General features: G+C 45.9%; 1 protein-coding gene across 2 annotated transcripts in view; it reads right to left on the bottom strand.

Moving 5' to 3' along the window:
- LUZP2 (leucine zipper protein 2) overlaps positions 1-18,441 on the bottom strand; it is a 928,200-nt gene that overhangs the window by 439,677 nt on the left and 470,082 nt on the right. For both annotated transcript variants that reach the window (XM_077460834.1, XM_077460835.1), the window contains exons 2-3: positions 18,023-18,140; positions 14,539-14,609 (exon numbers count right to left, since the gene is read on the bottom strand). In XM_077460834.1, the coding sequence (XP_077316960.1) occupies positions 14,539-14,609; positions 18,023-18,140 (189 nt within the window). The remainder of the gene's footprint in view (positions 1-14,538; positions 14,610-18,022; positions 18,141-18,441) is intronic.

Raw genomic sequence — 18,441 nt, 5'->3', positions numbered from 1 at the left:
GATTTAGCCTGCCTTTTTTTAAGTTGAGAAGCTAGTAGTTTACTTGCCTTGTTATTTTGTGAATAATAGGATAGTTTCAATCATTTAAAATATAAGTCGTGGTCCATTTTAATCTCTTGTCGTAGATCTTCACGACATTGAGTGAGCTGTTGTAGTATGGTGGGGGAAGTTAAAGTCGGGTTTTTGTGTAGGCTCTCTAGTTCAGCAATTTGATTATGGAGCTGTGTTATGCGATGGGTTTTCTTTTTGCGTTCCCTCGATGCAATCTGTATGAGGACACCTCGAGCGAAGGCCTTGTGAGCGCACCATACCATGGCCGGGGAGGCCTCCTCAGTATCATTTAATTGGAATAACTCCTTAACTTTTGCTTCTATCTCGTCCCTAATAATGGGGCGAGACAGGAGAAAGGTATTGTTACGCCAGAGTAGTCTGGTAGTAGTCTTATTAAAGTCCACAACTTCAAGTGTCACAGGCGCATGGTCTGACCAGGTGATGTTGTGGATATCCGATCTAACCACATTTTGTAAAGTGTGCATATCCGTGAGGAAGTAATCGATCCTCGAGTAGCTATCATGCATTGCAGAATAATACGTGTAGTCCCTCTCCGTGGCTCTGGTGCAGCGCCAGGGATCAAAAAGTCTTTCATTATGGCAAAAGCCGTCTAGACAGGGTCACTGCTTGAGGGCCACAGAGGAGGAGTCAAGATCAGCATTCAATACCATATTAAAATCACCACATATGATTAGACTACCTCTTTGCAAAGATTTCGCCCTTTGCACGACTTTGCGGACAAAGCGTGCAGATCTGACATTTGGTGCATATAGATTTACCAGCGTGTATACAGTATGATTAATTTCAGCAACCAATATAATATACCGACCACGGGGGTCCATGTAATCTTGCAACAAAGAGAAAGAGACAGTGTCCTTCACAGCAATTAGTACACCATTTTTTTTCTTCAGGTCGTTAGCAGTAAATACATGGGGGAATTTGCCATGTGTGCATCTAGGTGGGTTAGCACTGGGAAAGTGAGTTTCTTGTATGCAAAGGATGTCGTAGTGCATGTCGATAGCGGATTTCCAGAGTGATCTACGCTTATGGGGGCTGTTAAGGCCTCTCACATTGTGAGACATAATTTTAATGTTCATTCCAAAGGAGAAGTGCTATTCGTTGCCATTCAAGTATAGATGGTAGGAGTAGAGCCAAGGTTCCTTTAGTAACGCTCAGAGGGGTAGTACCCGTCAGGGACACGAACAGATATAGTTGGGGAGTTTGTAACTGGGAGTCAGACCACAAGTGGTCAGTAAGCAACTTGGGGAAAACAGCCATAGAAAGGTCCAGTGAACTGTATACAGGATTCATCCTGCAATAATAGTAGGGGGGAAAAAAAAAAAAAAACAAACACTAGTAGCCGTTCAGCGGGTGCTTAAGTGAACCGATGCCTATTTATATAACTGCAACAGTGTAGGCACTTGGCTGAGAGCCTGTTTAAAGGGCAAGAGAGTGTCGCGAGAAGGAATCTCAACAGTACTTCACTATGAAGCCAAACTTGTACTTATCTGTTTCTTCTATTGAGGCGATGATAGTTCCTTCTATCTTGAAGGGGATACGGGTCCGCCGTTTCGCCATTGGTTGGAAGGAGGCGCCACTTTTTGAGAAGATCCATGCCTTTCTCTATGGAAGCAATCACATGTGTTTCATTATGCATTTCCAAGATAAGTTTAGCTGGGAAGCCCCACTTGTATAAAATTTTAGGGTTACGCAGAATCTTGGTGATGGGGACTAGGTTGTGTCTAGCCGCAAGTGTAGCTTGTGAGAGATCTGCATAAAGAGCAATCCCTGTGAAGGGATCAGGAAGAGACGGGTGTTGTCTGGCGAATCGCATTAGTTGATCCTTTACATGGAAGAAGTGGATGCGTGCGATTACATCTCTGGGGACCTGCTCGGATAGAAATGAGGGTTTGGGCAGTCTGTGCGCTCGGTCAATAATAAGATCTGCCGGCCCCAACTCAGGCAGGGCGGCAACCAGAAGCTTTTGAAGATAGGCAGTAAGGTCAGATGGTTTAACAGTCTCTGGGACTTCTCTGAATTTCACGTTGTTTCTGCGTACCCTGTCTTCAATATCCGCCATTTTGAGGCGCATAGCTTTAATTTCATTCTCAACATCAAAGTGAGTATCAACCAGTTCGTTGTGTGCTAGTGTGAATTCCTCCATTTTACATTCCACATATTCTACTCTTTCCTTGACTGCTGATAGCTCTGTCTTAGTGGAGCGTACAAACGCAGCCATGTCATGTTGCAGAGCCCCTCTGAGAATCTGTAACATCTCTTTCATGGTGGTGTCCAAGATGGGCTGCCCTGATGTGGGGAAGGCATCTAACTGCTGTGTAGCTAGGGATGATTCCTCCATGTCTTCCCCTTCATAGTCTGCAGCTGCCTGGGTGTCCCCCTTCTCCCCCAGCCTTCTTTTCTGCTTAACTGGGCTTATTGACGGGGAGGGGGGCATCGGAGAGAGCGAGAAATGCGACTCACCCAGGTCCTGTCGGTCAGCGTGTGCAGCATGTCCCGGGGAGTGCGCCGCGCTGTGTGCCTCGCGGGCGCCAACTTGGGCCTCTCTGTTCGTCGCCGGCGGGAAGAAGTCGGTCAATCTACGTGGCCCCTCTCGCTCCTTTCTCTTACTCATGGCTTCCGATGTGTGCCTGAGGTATTCCCCTACCAAGGGATACCAAATGTGGGCATGCAGGTTCGCTGTGAGCCGCTGTGTAAAGTCCGCTGTGACGGAGCTCTCCTCTCACACCACCATGCGCTCCGGCTGCCGGCTCCGCCCCCGGGCAAACACTTTTTCACACCACTGTAGATTACTGGAACCATGTCCAGTGGTCTGATGAGACCGAGATAAACTTATTTGGTTCAGATGGTGTCAAGCGTATGTGGTGGCAATCAGGTGAGGAGTACAAATACAAGTGTGTCTTGCCTACAGTCAAATATGGTGGTGGGAGTGTCATGGTCTGGGGCTGCATGAGTGCTGTCAGCACTGGAGAGCTACAGTTCATTGAGAGAACCCTGAATGGCAACATGTACTGTGACATAATGAAGCAGAGCATGATCCCCTCCCCCCGAAGAATGGGCCATAATGCAGTATTCCAACATGCCTTCACGCCATTAACTAAGCTGCCTAATCTCTCTTCATTCATTACACTATATAAGGCCACCATGTAAGCAGCAGCCTTATATAGTGTGGGGTGTGGACTTAGCACCCTAAGCAATTATGGCTCTCTCATCAGAGTGAGCTGTGATTGGCCAAAGCATGCAGGTCAGATGCATGCTTTGGCCAGTCATAAGACGCCAATGCACTGTGATCTCACAGTGTATTATGGGAGCGTTCCTCAGCACTCAAATTTGCCGTAAATGCCCCATTATGTTCTAAATTTGGCGAACGGGCAAACACCAGTCAAATTTACGTTCCGCTCGAACATCGGGCTCATCCCTATTGACATTGTAAATTCAGAGGTTAAGAGAATTCTTTAAAAATACACGGTCAGTTCACCATGAATTAACAAAGTGAATGTGTCTCTTTAATCTATTTGCCATGAGCAATAGAAATATGAAAAAATGTATAAAAAAAACTTTCTTTGTGGTGACTAACTATTAAAAATTCTAAAGCATATCTCTAATTCCCAGGAAAGACCTCAAAAGTCAGGATAATAAAACATGTTTCAAAACACTGCAGAAGCTAAAATGTGGGCTGAAAATTTATAGCATTCCACTGTAAATCTTTACAATTTCAGTGACTATTTCTTTTGTGATCTGACTTCACTGAAATACAGGGCTTCACTCTCAGAGAGGCTTTTCAATTTGTAAAATTAATTTATTTTCTACTTGAGTGGTGTATACAAGAAAATCTAACTTTTTTTTTTTAATCTTTTTTTTCCTGAGCAAAAATCAAATGATATAAAACCTTTTTGAAGTTGCAAATCTTCACCTTTCCTTCACTTGTCTTCATACTTGCAAAGTAATAAATTACATGAACGTTTCTATATGTATTCTATAATACTGTTTTACTTTAGCAGCATATGTTTTATTTATTATCAATTTTATTTATTTTTAGGAAGTACTTTTTGTCAGTGTTTTCACCCATGATTAACCCAATTTGTACCCAACATTCATTCATCTTTTTAAATGTAATCCTATGTAAAAAAAATAAGTGAGCCTTGGGTGAAAGAAGAAGGACAGGATAGTTCTTTGAGTTCAGCTGTGGTAATAGTGGTGAGGTGAATGGAATCTAGTACCCCCTACACAGGGTCGGACATTCCAACCACAAAATCCGTTTGATTTTTTCAGACGGATTTTGGCTGAAACTAGTCTTGCAAACACACGGTCGCACAAAGTTGTCGGAAAATCTGATCGTTCAGAATGAGGTGACGTTCGTAATGTACAATCGGACTACATAGAGGCCAGTAGCCAATAGCTTACACCTCCAATTTTTTTCTGAGCATGCGTGGCACTTTGTGCGTCAGAATTCTCTACACATGATCAGAAAAAGTCAGATCGGATTTTGTTGTTAGGAAATTTTTAAATCCAACTCTCAAACATTTTCTGTCGGAAATTCCGACCGTGTGTATGGGGCATAAGAATTGGCAGAATTCTTTGTCATGGGGTGGCAGGCTCTATATGGGATGTGTGCAGATTATATAGCTTGGAATAGAATTTTCTAAAACAGTTAGCGATATCTTTGGGGCTGCTAACTAATTGTCCAAGGGATGTCTACATATTGGCAATTCTGGAAAGTGCGTTTGTGTGCTTAAGCTGTTTGACCAATTAAGCCCCTGGTTTATTACCTTAGACATACCAGTTAAGGCAGAGTTTTTTGATATGAAAGACAAAATCTTTTTGTAAATGTATTCATAGTTCCTCTCTAAGCTGACGGAGTTCAGTTAGATCACAATAGTTGGGGTTGGACTTGGTGCTCTGTTCTACTGCCCTGATCTTATAAAGAAGTCTGGAAGTAGTTGTCATGGTCGGTTCCGAGTTCCAGCAGTCCATGGAAGACTTACCCACAGTATTGGTCCGTTAAGCGCTAATAGGTGTTCCCGGGCGCGCGTTAGCGCGAACGGACGCACGCGGGTGCGAGCAGGTACGATCGGGCGCACGCGGGTGCGCGAGGTTGCGAACGTGCGCAAGCGGGTGCGCGGGGTCACGAACGGTTGCACGGTTTCACGTTAGCGCGAACGGGCACACCGTGCGACCGTTCTTGGCGCCCAGAGGGCTTCTTAAGTGATCCGTTCTAGTGGCCCGGTGCTGTCCTGTCTACAGCGTTCCTGAGAGTTGCCTCTGATACCTGATTGTTCCTGTCTCTGATCCACCCGGCTTGTTCCTGATTATCCTGCTTGCTGCCAGCCCTGACCCTTGGACTTCCTGACTACGCTTCTGCCTTCTCCTTCGGTACTTCTGCTGCCAGCCCGTTGACGACCCGGCTTGTGTTTGACCCCGCTACTGCCTGCTGTTCCAGTCTGTGTTCTGTGACCGCTGCTGCCTGTTGCCTGCCTGCCAGCCGTTCCTGTGTTATCTCCTGCACCTGCCTACTGCCAGTTGCTGACTACTTTCCAGCCGTTTCAGAACCACCTGCCGGTACCCGCTGTTGTCTGACGCCAGTTCCTGGACCAAGCCCACCTACACGGACTTGGCACTTGTGCCCTCTGCCCTCTAGAGCCCCTGTTCCCACTCTCAGGGGATCTCGAGCCAGAGGCTTACGAGAGGCCGCTCCCTGCACTCCGGGCTCCTTCCACCAGGTACGTGACAGTACAGGACAGCCATGTCCGAGCCCACGCAGGGAGCCTCTCCAATGGATGAACTTTGTCGCCATCTCGCAGGCCTCACTCAAGCAGTGAAAAGTTTACAAGAGGGCTATAGTCAGCTGGAGGAACGGGTCCAGGCCCTGTCCACCTCTTCTCCTGCTACTTCCGGAACTTCTGCTACTCCTGCTGTAGTAATGCTGCCGCCTGAACCCAGGGTGCCTACACCCGAGAGATTCTCTGGAGATCGTGGGAAATTCCGGGCTTTTCGCAACTCATGTGAACTGTTATTTGCTCTACAGCCCAGGACCTTTTCCCTTGAGGATACCAAGGTGGGCTATGTGATCTCTCTGCTAACCGGTGAACCTCAGTCTTGGGCCCACCGCCTACTAGAAAAGAAGGATCCTTCCCTTGAAAACTTGGACATCTTCTTTCTGGCCATGTCGCGGTTATATGAAGATCCTCAACTAACCGCCACCACTGAAGCAGCCCTGCATTCGCTGCAGCAAGGTCGCCGACCTGTAGAGGACTATGTGTCGGAGTTCCGACGCTGGAGCTCCGACACAGACTGGAACAATGCGGCATTACGCTATCAGTTCCGTATGGGCCTGTCGGAACCTTTAAAGGACGAGCTCGCCCGAGTGGGCATTCCAGAGACCCTAGAAGCCTTGGTGGAACTGGCGATCCAAATAGACAGGCGGCTGAGGGAACGCCGCCTGGAGCGGTCCTCAACAACTTCTCGCCCGGTATGGATGCTTCCTCGGGTCCCCAGCTCTCCTCATCTTACCTCTCCTGCTGTCACCACGACAAATCAAGATCTCCCTGAGCCAATGCAGCTGGGCTTACTCCGGCCTTCCTTAACGCCTGAAGAACGCCAACGCCGTCGGGAAGGAAATCTCTGCCTTTACTGTGGAGGGTCTGGACACTTCGTGCATAATTGCCCTGCCAAGCTCCGTAAGTTCCTCTCCGTATCTCCTGCCCTTACGTTAGACTGTCCTAGTGCTGCCTCCCATTTGACTGTCTCCATTTCCTTGCAGCTACCAGGAGGGAACGTCCAGACCAACGCCATTATTGATTCGGGAGCTTGCAGTGGCTTTATGGACCTAACTTTCGCCTCTAAACATAACATCCCTCTTCGGCCCAGGGCAAGGGGACTTTCTATACATCTGGCCGATGGTTCCGCTCTCAAGTCCGGACCTGTAACCCAGGAGACTCAGCCCCTGTTAACCTCTATTGCCGGGATCCATCAAGAATTGCTCTGTCTGGATATTATCACTTCCCCCCTCTTCCCTATCATTCTCGGCATGCCCTGGCTGAGGGCACATAACCCCCTTATTGACTGGTCCACCGGGGAGCTAAGATTCCCCTCACCTTACTGTCTCCAGCACTGTTTGTCGGGAACCGACCAGGCTTCTTCTTCATTGCTCTGCCTGGAAGTTGACGCGGAAACCCGCCAAGTTGTACCACCTGCCTACCATGATTACCTGGACGTGTTTAGCAAAAAGGGTGCAGAGACCTTACCCCCTCACAGGCCATACGACTGTCCCATTGAATTACTTCCAGGGGCAGAAATTCCTTTTGGGAGAATCTTTCCACTATCAGAGACTGAGTTGGTGACCTTGAAGTCCTACCTGGACGATAATCTCAGGAAGGGATTTATACGTCCCTCTACTTCACCGGCGGGAGCAGGGATCTTTTTCGTGGAAAAAAAAGACCAGACTCTGCGCCCCTGCGTTGACTACCGGGCCCTTAACAAAATAACTATTAAAAATCGTTACCCTTTACCACTTGTGCCGGAGCTTTTCCAGAGACTGGGGTCAGCAGCAGTATTTTCGAAACTAGATCTCCGGGGGGCCTACAATCTGGTCCGCATCCGTGATGGCGACGAGTGGAAGACTGCCTTTCGTACTCGCTTCGGGCATTTTGAATACCTGGTCATGCCCTTCGGTTTATGCAACGCTCCCGCCACATTCCAGCATTTCATCAATGATATTTTCAGAGATTACCTAGACCTGTTTGTCATTACCTATCTGGACGACATCCTGATCTTCTCCTCCTCCTTGACAGAACACCGGGAGCATGTCAGGAAAGTTCTATCCCGACTTCGTCTGCACGGGCTATATGCCAAACCGGAGAAATGTACCTTTGAACAATCAAGTATTCAATTCCTGGGGCTGGTAATTTCTGTAGATGGCATCGAGATGGACCCTCAGAAGGTATCCGCTATCCGTGATTGGCCCGCTCCCACTGACAGAAAAGGGGTCCAGCGTTTCGTGGGATTTGCAAATTTCTATAGGAAATGTATTAAAGGATTTTCCACTATTATAGCCCCCATCACCAGACTGACCAGGCAGGGTCTGAAGTTTCCATGGTCCCCAGAGGCTCAGGAAGCCTTCTCTACCCTGAAAGACTTGTTTGTGTCGGCTTCTATCCTCAAACATCCTGACCCGACCCGGCCTTATATCTTAGAGGTCGATGCCTCTGAGATTGCGGTTGGGGCGATTCTCTCCCAGAGACATGGGCCTAGGGCCCGTTTGCACCCAGTCGCATTCTTCTCCCGCAAACTAACCGAAGCAGAGGCGAATTATGACGTCGGAGATCGGGAGCTATTGGCCATTAAAGCGGCCCTTGAGGAATGGCGTTATCTGCTGGAGGGGGCCACACATCCAATCCTCATTTACACAGATCACAGAAATCTGGAGTATTTGAAGTCCGCCAAGAGGTTGAAGCCACGTCAGGCCAGATGGGCTCTTTTCTTTTCCCGGTTTTTGTTTCACATAACTTATCGCCCGGGTTCCAAGAATACCAAACCGGATGCCCTGTCCCAAATGTTCAGCGAGCCAGAGACCTCTCCACATCCGGATACCATCCTGACCTCAGGGAACTTTCTTCTTCTTCAAACAGATTTGCTGTCCCTGATCAAGCAAGTCTCCGCTGGTGCCACTCCTCCACCTAACATCACACTTCTGGCCCAAGACGAACTTCTTTGGTATGAAGGCAAAATTTTTGTTCCCCAGGAGGCTCGGGTGCCAGTCCTCAGTGCATGCCATGATCACCCGCTGGCCGGCCATTTCGGTGCCCTCAAGACCACCGAGTTGGTCCAGCGCACCTTTTGGTGGCCCCAGTTGAGATCTGATTGTAAAAAATACGTGGAGGCATGTGCCATCTGCATCCGAAATAAAAGCAGCAAGTCCAGGGCCTGGGGTCGGATGAAACCATTACCTGTTCCAGAGAGGGCTTGGCGGATGATATCGATGGATTTCATCGTAGAGCTTCCTCCGTCAGAAGGCTACTCCACAATCTTCGTGGTAGTGGATAGGCTAACCAAGATGGCCCACTTCTTGCCGATGAAGGGCACCCCCTCCGCTGCGGAAACCGCTGAGGTTTTTATTAAAGAAATCGTGAGGCTACATGGTGTTCCCGCAAGCATTATTTCCGATCGGGGTGTGCAATTCACGTCCAAGTTCTGGAGAGCACTCTGCAGGGCCTTGAAAATTGATCTCTGTCTCTCGTCTGCCTACCACCCACAGACCAATAGGCAAACAAAACGGACGAACCAGACGCTGGAGCAGTACCTGCGCTGCTTCTCGTCCTTTTCTCAGGACAACTGGGCCTCCTTGCTCCCGTTAGCGGAGTTCGCTTATAATAACTCCATCCACTCTGCCACAAGTCAGTCTCCGTTCTTCGCCAATTACGGCTTCCACCCCTCATTCTTGTCCCAAGACCTGCCTGAAAGCCCGGTACCAGCAGTCCAGGAGAATATCGACTTCTTTAGTTCCAACAACAAACTTCTGCAGGAGACCATGGCAAGGACCCAAAGACATAATAAAGAAGTCTTTGACAGGAGGAGGAGGGGGGAGCTTGAACTCAAGGTTGGGGACCAGGTGTGGCTCTCCACGTTGAATCTAAAGATGGCCTGCCCTACTAGGAAATTGGGACCAAGGTTTGTGGGTCCCTTCCCAATTGTAAAGAAGATAAACGACGTAGCATTTGAGCTAAAACTGCCAGAATCGTTCCGGATTCACCCCGTATTTCATGTGGCGTTACTCAAACCAGCCGTCCCGGATCCCTTCGACAGTCGGAGGATTGTCCCACCTGAACCTGTGATTGTCGACGGTGAAGTCGAGTACGAGGTGGAATCTATCTTGGACTGTAGGCGTAGACGGAATCAAGTTCAATTCCTGGTGAAGTGGAAAGGGTACGGACCTGAAGAAAATTCTTGGGAACCTGAATCCAACATTCATGCCAGGAGACTGATTCTTGCCTTTAAAAGGGCCCATCCTAGTAAAATGGCTCAATTGGGCATCCGGAGGCTGCCCCTTGGGGGGGGGGGGGGGGGCAATGTCATGGTCGGTTCCGAGTTCCAGCAGTCCATGGAAGACTTACCCACAGTATTGGTCCGTTGAGCGCTAATAGGTCTTCCCGGGCGCGCGTTAGCGCGAACGGACGCACGCGGGTGCGAGCAGGTACGATCGGGCGCACGCGGGTGCGCGAGGTTGCGAACGTGCGCACGCGGGTGCGCGGGGTCACGAACGGTTGCACAGTTTCCCGTGGGCGCGAAGGGCGCCCAGAGGGCTTCTTAAGTGATCCGTTCTAGTGGCCCGGTGCTGTCCTGTCTACAGCGTTCCTGAGAGTTGCCTCTGATACCTGATTGTTCCTGTCCCTGATCTACCCGGCTTGTTCCTGATTATCCTGCTTGCTGCCAGCCCTGACCCTTGGACTTCCTGACTACGCTTCTGCCTTCTCCTTCGGTACTTCTGCTGCCAGCCCGTTGACGACCCGGCTTGTGTTTGACCCCGCTACTGCCTGCTGTTCCAGTCTGTGTTCTGTGACCGCTGCTGCCTGTTGCCTGCCTGCCAGCCGTTCCTGTGTTATCTCCTGCACCTGCCTGCTGCCAGTTGCTGACTACTTTCCAGCCGTTCCAGAACCACCTGCCGGTACCCGCTGTTGTCTGACGCCAGTTCCTGGACCAAGCCCACCTACACGGACTTGGCACTTGTGCCCTCTGCCCTCTAGAGCCCCTGTTCCCACTCTCAGGGGATCTCGAGCCAGAGGCTTACGAGAGGCCGCTCCCTGCACTCCGGGCTCCTTCCACCAGGTACGTGACAGTAGTCTCAGCTCGTACTTTTTTCTCATGGGCACTGATTTTGATAAAGAGGTCTCTCATATAGCATTTATGGGCATTCCATAGCACACAGCCATCTAGAACGGAGTCAGTGTACATTTGAAAATAAATCGTAATCTCATATTTGATTGGTTCATGGAAGCGTGTTTGATTCAGGAGGGAGGTATTTAAGCACCACAGAGTGGTGAGTTTCAGAGCAAGGTTCGTAGATAGAGTAATGGTCACTGGGACATGGTCTGACCATGTAATAATGGCAATATTGGCTGCGGTAATGGACTGTAGAGTGGATTTTCAGGACAAGAACATATCAATCCTGGAGTAGGACTTTTGTGACTACTGTGCATTTGAGATTAATAGTATAGTCCTTCTCTAAGCCATGCTGACCCTGCCATGGGTCATATAGTTCTTCATTAAAGTCATTGCAAATAAGGATGCAATCTTTGGGAAAGCTACTTAAAGTGGACCTTCAGTCATTTTTTCATCTTTCCATCTATTAAATCCTTGTTGTTTTAACTTTGTATAGTAAAACATTTTTTTCTGCGGGTAAATACCTTATACAGCCCACTTCCTGTTTCTTGTCTGGTCATTAGCCTAGGCTTATGACATCATGCATAGCTCCCTCTCTCACTCTCCTGAGTGTTTGCCAGGAAGGGAGGGGGGATGAGAGCTTCAGGGCCGCACAGCTGGAGGTGTGCCTCTGTGTGTCTATGTAAATCTAGGAAGTGAAAAGGCAGCAGCTTCAGCTGCCCACAGTTAAAATGGCTGCAGCCAGACTTTGTGGAGGGAGATTTCTGCAGCATATTTGGCAAGTGCAGAATCACAGTATATATAAAATAATATGCAAAGTGGTTGGAGAGAAGCTTCAGAATGGCAAAGATGTTTTTATTACAAATTACATGAGCAGACTGCAGTTCTACAAATGTCCCTAAAACAGATTTGTAGAACTGCTTTTGGTGTGTGTTGGGGGCATATATGTTGGCTATTACCAGAGAGGTGTCTTTAAAGGTTGCTGATAGGATGCGGTATCTACCGGCCAGATCAGCCTCAATCTATTTGACTTGGAAAGCAACTGAATGTTTTACAGCTATCTTCACTCCTTTTGATTAGCATTAGCAAAGAACTGATGTGGAAACATTTTATGATAACACTTAGGCATTTTATGTTGTGCAAAATATGTCTCCTGCACGCAGAGGATGTCCGACTGGGATATCGCTTCTCTCCAGAGCCTAGATCTTTTGAATGGGCTGTTAAGCCCCTTGATAGTTGTGACAACTAGGGTCATAATACAGCTCAATTGTTGCTGTGAACAGTGGGTAGAGAAGGGCTACTGCTTACAGTGCAATAGATTCAGGTCCACAGACCGGATACTCGTGTTTGAGGGATCAGTGATAGCAAAGAGAAAACAGGCATAAAACACACACTGTTATTTACCTGAATGTAGTAAAAACAAAAGAAAACAGGTTGGTGTGCTTGGCACATGAACTAACCTGGGAGTGTCAGAACAGTCAATTAGCCACACTCTTTGGGTGGCATGTACAATAAAAGAGAAATATATATATATATATTTTTGCACCCTTACAACATTAATGTTGATTAACCGAGGTGGAGGCCTTTTATAGCAAGCTATGGGCCAGTAGTATTCCACCCCAAGTCTCCAATTGTGCAGTCACTTCAAATCTTCCTTCGAAGAGGTGATAGGAACCAGTTGGTTTTGAAATGCTACAAGTAATTTGGTTAGGAACCTCCAGGAGTATAGAATGTTGCGTTCTCTGAGGACCAATGTGACCGGTGCAAATTCCTTGCACCTCTAAGAGGTTGCTGCTGACAAATTTTGGAAGAGTGAGATAGCAAAATGCATGCGAGCCAGTACATCCCTGGGGACCGTGTCAGGCAAGTGCTTAGGCTTCACGATCCTGTTTGCTCTGTAAATCAGGATGTCTCGGGCAGTAATATCTGGGAGCAGTTTGAGGAACAGCTGGTGAAGATATGATACCAATTCTTTGTTTTTTTACAGTTTCCAGGATGCCACCCGAAATGTAATGTTATTGCGCTGAGAACTAAATTGGTGACTTTGCGGATCTCTTCTGTGTGAATGTCATGAGCATCCAGCATTTCATTGTGGGCTTTGGCAACATCTCTCTTTTTTTCTTCTACATGTTTTTGCGCTATTCTATGTAATCTAGCCTGGTGGTAAGGTGTGAGAACGAGGAGCGCTATTCTCTGGGGCAGGGAAGCAGTGAGCGCTATCAGTGTCCTTGTCAGCCTGACTTTCTAAGATGGTGGCTCCATGTATCTGTTTAACTGAAGGAGGCTTAGTGGGGGACAGGGGACTGTATAGGAGACAGGGCAGCTTGTTTACCTTTGTCAGCAGCATGTCCATGTGTAGCTGGGGACTTGTGGAGGAACAGATGTGCTTGTCAGCGGCATGAAAATTCTGTCAGGCGTCAGCTTTCTCCAAGTCATCATCAGTGGACTTCTGAGGATTTTACACCCTGCCAGGAGGTGCTGTTGATGAGTGATGTTGCTTACAGCCATGGATGACACCCAGAACAGTGAGGAGTAGAGGGATCAAGCAGCCATCTAGCTTGGCAGCTTGGACATGCCCCAAAGCAGGTAGATTTTAAAGTTTTTTCTTTTTTTTCTTCCTGAAAGGTAAAGTCATAATGTGCTAGCATGCATCGCATACTAGTACAGTATATGAAACTTACCTTAAAACAAAGCTGTTCCAGCGCCGCAATATCAGCGCTGCAGCCGATTCCATTTTCACCTGTCTTGCATTCAGGTTCACGGGCCCCCTGCTCTGTCACTGGCCAGGGCCGCAATTATGTCACTCATGCGCGTGGGAGCCATCATTCACGGCACAGGGCTCAAAAAAAGGAATGACACCCCTGGCCGTTCCTTCAGAGTGCATGCACCAGTGATGTCACTGGTTGCATGTAATGTAAATATCTCCTAAACAGTACACCTTTAGGAGATATTTGCACTACCCATAGGTAAGCTTTAGTATAGGCTTACCTATAGGTAAATGTAAGCAGATGAAGTTTACTTTCTCTTTAATTTAACAATACGGGAGTCCTATAAACTAGCAAATATATCTTTTTAGCTTTATGATGGTTAAAAAACCCACTAAAACACATGAGTTCAGAACAGTGAGTTTTAAAAATGATATCATCTCTGCAAATCAATGTAATATTATCTCTGGTCAGTGACTCTACTCATTTACAAACATTTTATAAAAATAATATAATTTGCGGAGATTCCTCCAGAATACATGAATGATGGAAAAGAAAAGGATTAATATCTTCGAAGACGCCCTTAGGGTTTGTGTAAACTGTCACTGCCTAGAGGAGGCTGATAAAAAAAAAAGGCGAGAATATTTCTTATCCACTTGTATCGGCCTCCCTTGGGAAGTGTTTGTATACACAGCAGGTGCACTGTCCATAGGGCTTAATAAACCTTACAAGAGATATCAGGTCCCTTCAAACAATCCCTGGAGCAGGCAGAAATCAGGAACAATGCAAGCACCTGTCCACTTGAACTGTTTCTGACAACATAGAATAATAGACTACATTTTGTGTAGATCTTTGTTACAATCTTTGTGGATGTAGTTGTTTATCTTACCTCTGCTTTTCTTCTATTTCCAGAAGCTTTTGCACATCACTTTTGGATGATGCTTCATTGTTTTTCATAGACTAGGGAAGAAAAAAAATCCTTTTTTTTTTAAATGTCAAAATAACCATTTAAATGCTGTGAAACAAAGGTTAAACTGTAGCTAGACACTAGACAGTACCCTGAAAAATTACCTTTTGTATTAAAGTGGTTGTAAAGCCTAAACATATTTTACCTTAATGCATTCCTTGCATTAAGGTAAAAAATGTTTAGGTACCAGCTTCCCGTCTTACCCCCCTCTACCTCCCCTTTTTATAATTTTTTAGTTTGTGTTCTGTGCAGTGCCCAGTTCCCTCATGCCGTTTGTTGGGCAATCCCTTTCCCATTAACTTATCAGGGAGCTGCACAGTCCAGCTGCAAATTCAAATTAATAGGTCAGTGTCTCTTTCTGGGGTTGATTTACTCAAGGCAAATATACTTTGCACTTTGCAAAGTGCAGTTGCCCTCTGCAAGTGCAATTGTTTCAGAGTTTAGTAAATGAGGTAAGGCCTCACTTTACAAAGAATACCCAAACACATGCAAGTACATAAAAAACTGCATTTTGCTTTCACGTGATTGGATGATGGAAGTCAGCAAAGCTTCCGCTCATTTACTGAGCTCTGGGGCAACTGCACTTGCAAAGTGCACAGTCTTGTTGCCTTTAGTAAATCAACACCTCTGTGTCTGCACTAAGGAAATTCCATTTATATCTCGGAGAATGTGTACATAATTGAAATGCAGTTTCTCCGTAGAAAATATTGGCATTTTCAGTATCAGAAAAAAAATGTGGAAGAAGCTAGAGACTGCCTAGATATTTTACAGCATTTCTTCTCAGCATAGACCTTATAGGAGCAGGGGTAAGAGAGAATGAAACTTTGGCAGTGTGTTTGATTGTGACAGGTTAAAGTAAACCTGTCATTAAAGAAACATGGCGGCTATAATTTCTGATGTTTCCTTTGGAAAATCTTAATCGTCAGGCTGTCATATTAACTAATTTGTGTAAATATTTTAGAGTCATGGATCCAGAACAAGAATGCAGATTAGAACTTTTGGCTTTTTCTGACTTTATTGATCTCTACAGTCTTTCCTGGTCAGCAGCTAAGAAAGTATTGCAGCCAGCAAGTTAGCATAATAACCAGTCGACCAACACTTTTAAAAGGAGGTCAAAAATATCCAATTTCCTCTTGTGACAGCTTTACTTTAAGGTGTACCTTCACTTGTCAAGTCATGTTTATCAAACCAGATAGGGATGATTGTTAAATGTATTAATTACCTATGCTTTTTTTTCTTTCCATTCTGCCTACTGCATTTCCTTAGAAGATGCTTTTTTTCTTTAGCTGTTACATACTAGAGGAGGACTTTAGAGTTGAGAGTCAGACCCGAGAATATCCTGAGGTCTAAAAGATGTTCTCAAGTCAACTACGTGACCCCATGCATGTTACACATGTTGTGCACAACAGTATCAAACAAAGAGCTCTGTAGTTCAGGGGAATGGAAATAATGTATGACCCTCTACCTTTCAGTTCAAAAGATTACCTCCCCAATATACCGTAAAGGGAGTGCATTTATAAATCTTTTAGATGTGTGTCTGCAAAAATATATTTGAAAGTAAACCTCTTTTTGTAGTAACATTTAAAAGTAGTGGTTCCCTCATGTATTCCATCAGCAGTTTTAAGTTACTCCTTTCCTTAAAACATGCAGTCTAAGCAGAATAAACAGTGTTGTTACTAATATTCAGTTTTCAATTTTCTTTGTCGAAATTCAGTAGCTAAGCCTAATGTGCATTTCTAACCACTCTCCTTCATCTCTGGCATATACTGCACCTTATTGTCCCATAAGTCCATATCATCACTGGTTATTTTTAAAATAAAAGTCCCAGTTATTAAAATTAATTTTTCATGTAATGTGATTTTAAAAGTTGTGCTCAAATTTCCTTAAAAGAATAGCTGGTGATCCTGCCATGTACAGTAGGCTCAGTTTGTTATGGTGTGACAACTGTCTCCCACTTGTGCTGCTACATTGTCACCCTGTTACATGCTCCCCTGGCAGTGAAAGCCAAGAAACAGCTGCACAAGAAAATATATTTTATAGTATGGTATATCTGAAACCAGAACTTTCTTTTTCATTTTAAATAGAATAAGGAATAGTTGAACCCCTGTCGGATGTTCTATTTTGTAATTTCACTTCACGTCCTGTCTTGTACACACAGTGGAAAGTGAGAGGAAATCCCAAACTGTCAGCAAAATAAGCGTCCACATTGTAAGATTTCTCCTCTATTTCTGTACTGGCTGGTGACAACTTAAAATTGAGTTTCAGTACAAAAGTCTCTTCTAGTACATATGAAAATGCCACCTTGACAAATAAAGAGGGGGAATCTTCCTAGCAAAGACAGAGACACCAATAAAAACCTGATAAGGGTTATCCCTCTTCCCCATTCTATCCAGAACAAAAAATACTTTAACACCAAGGAACTCAACCTTTGAAAATTTACAAGCCAAAAAATAGAGGTGGTGAATATTTCAAAACATCACAAAAATGATGCAGGTTTCAATTTTCCAAATGTAAATAACATTATTATGAAGATTCTTGCCATATATACTCTGATTTGATTTCGATAGACAGGTACACAGCATCTGCTAAGAGGTTCTTGGCACCCACACCAAATTGTGCAGGAAAAAAAATACATGTGTTATATAACAGGGTTCCCAACCCCCAGGTCATGAATCGGTGCTGGTCCATGGCCTGTTGCTGACTGGGCCAAATAGCAGGAGATCAGTAGCCAAGGCACAGGGCCATCACAGACCACAGTCGCCTCTCACCTTCTGCTGTGCGGCAATGCCCGTGTATCCTCTTCCGCTTCCCCCGCCCGCCCGCCAAGGTCATCCTATCAGCAGGGCAGGGGGTGGGAGGAAATGCAGATCAAAATGGAGAGCTCCTTCCACCCCCCCCCCGCCCCCTGTCCTGTAGATAGGATGACATCATCATCAGGCCTTTGCCCTGCAGGTAGGAGTCCTGAGCAGGGAAGGCAGAGATTGAAATTAGAGAAAAAAGGAGGAGAGGGGTCAGACTGAAGGGGCACTGTAATGTAAAGGGGGGCTGTGATGTGAAGGGTTATTAGGGACACTGTGGGCTTGCTTTAAAGGGGGTACTGTGCTGTAAATGGGGGTTTTGGTGTGAAGGGGGCTGAGGACAGACTTTGTGAATATCCTATCCCCCAACCCATCCATCACAACCACCACTCTCCCCCAGCAGGCCAACCCCTCCCCCCCCCCAGTCCCTAGAAAAATTGTCTGCCACGAAAGAAACTGGTCCCTGGTGCCAAAAAGTTTGGGGCCACTGTTATTTAACATAGCCAATACATCCAGGGACTACTGTAGTAATCTGCAATATGCAAAATTTTGTTTTTGGGTTTAGATACACTCTACATATGAAAATGCACCCTCATAAACATCCTCACCTGGAGATTTCCTTTGAGGCCATCCAGTTCCTTGGACGTTTTTGAAAGCTGCCGAAGGATGCTACTTCTCTCCATGAAAACCTCTTTAAGTTGCTTTTCCAGGTCATCATAGCCCTGTCTAGCAAGGAAAAGACATGAGTCAGTCACTTATCCATCACAGTGACTAATTCACCAATTAGATAGTAAACAGAAAACACAGTGTCCAACAACATGAAAAGGTTATACTCGTAATGCTAATAACAATCTGTCATCTTGGTCAAAGTACATGAACATATTGGACAAAATACAAAGTTCAGCTACTGTCATAAATCAAACTTTGGCTCATAACCATTTTTCATTTTTTATTATCAAGTCCAGAAGAAAACATAAAAACAGCCAAGCCTTGTACATAAACAAGACTATTCTCTCTGCTCGAAAAA

Source organism: Lithobates pipiens, unplaced genomic scaffold (genome assembly GCF_037356315.1).
Source record: "Lithobates pipiens isolate NorthernLeopardFrog02 unplaced genomic scaffold, aLitPip1_a1.2 Scaffold_10, whole genome shotgun sequence".
Lineage (NCBI taxonomy): Eukaryota > Metazoa > Chordata > Amphibia > Anura > Ranidae > Lithobates > Lithobates pipiens.
The sequence above is the reverse complement of the archived record's forward strand: the minus strand, read 5'-3'. Positions and strand labels throughout refer to the sequence as shown.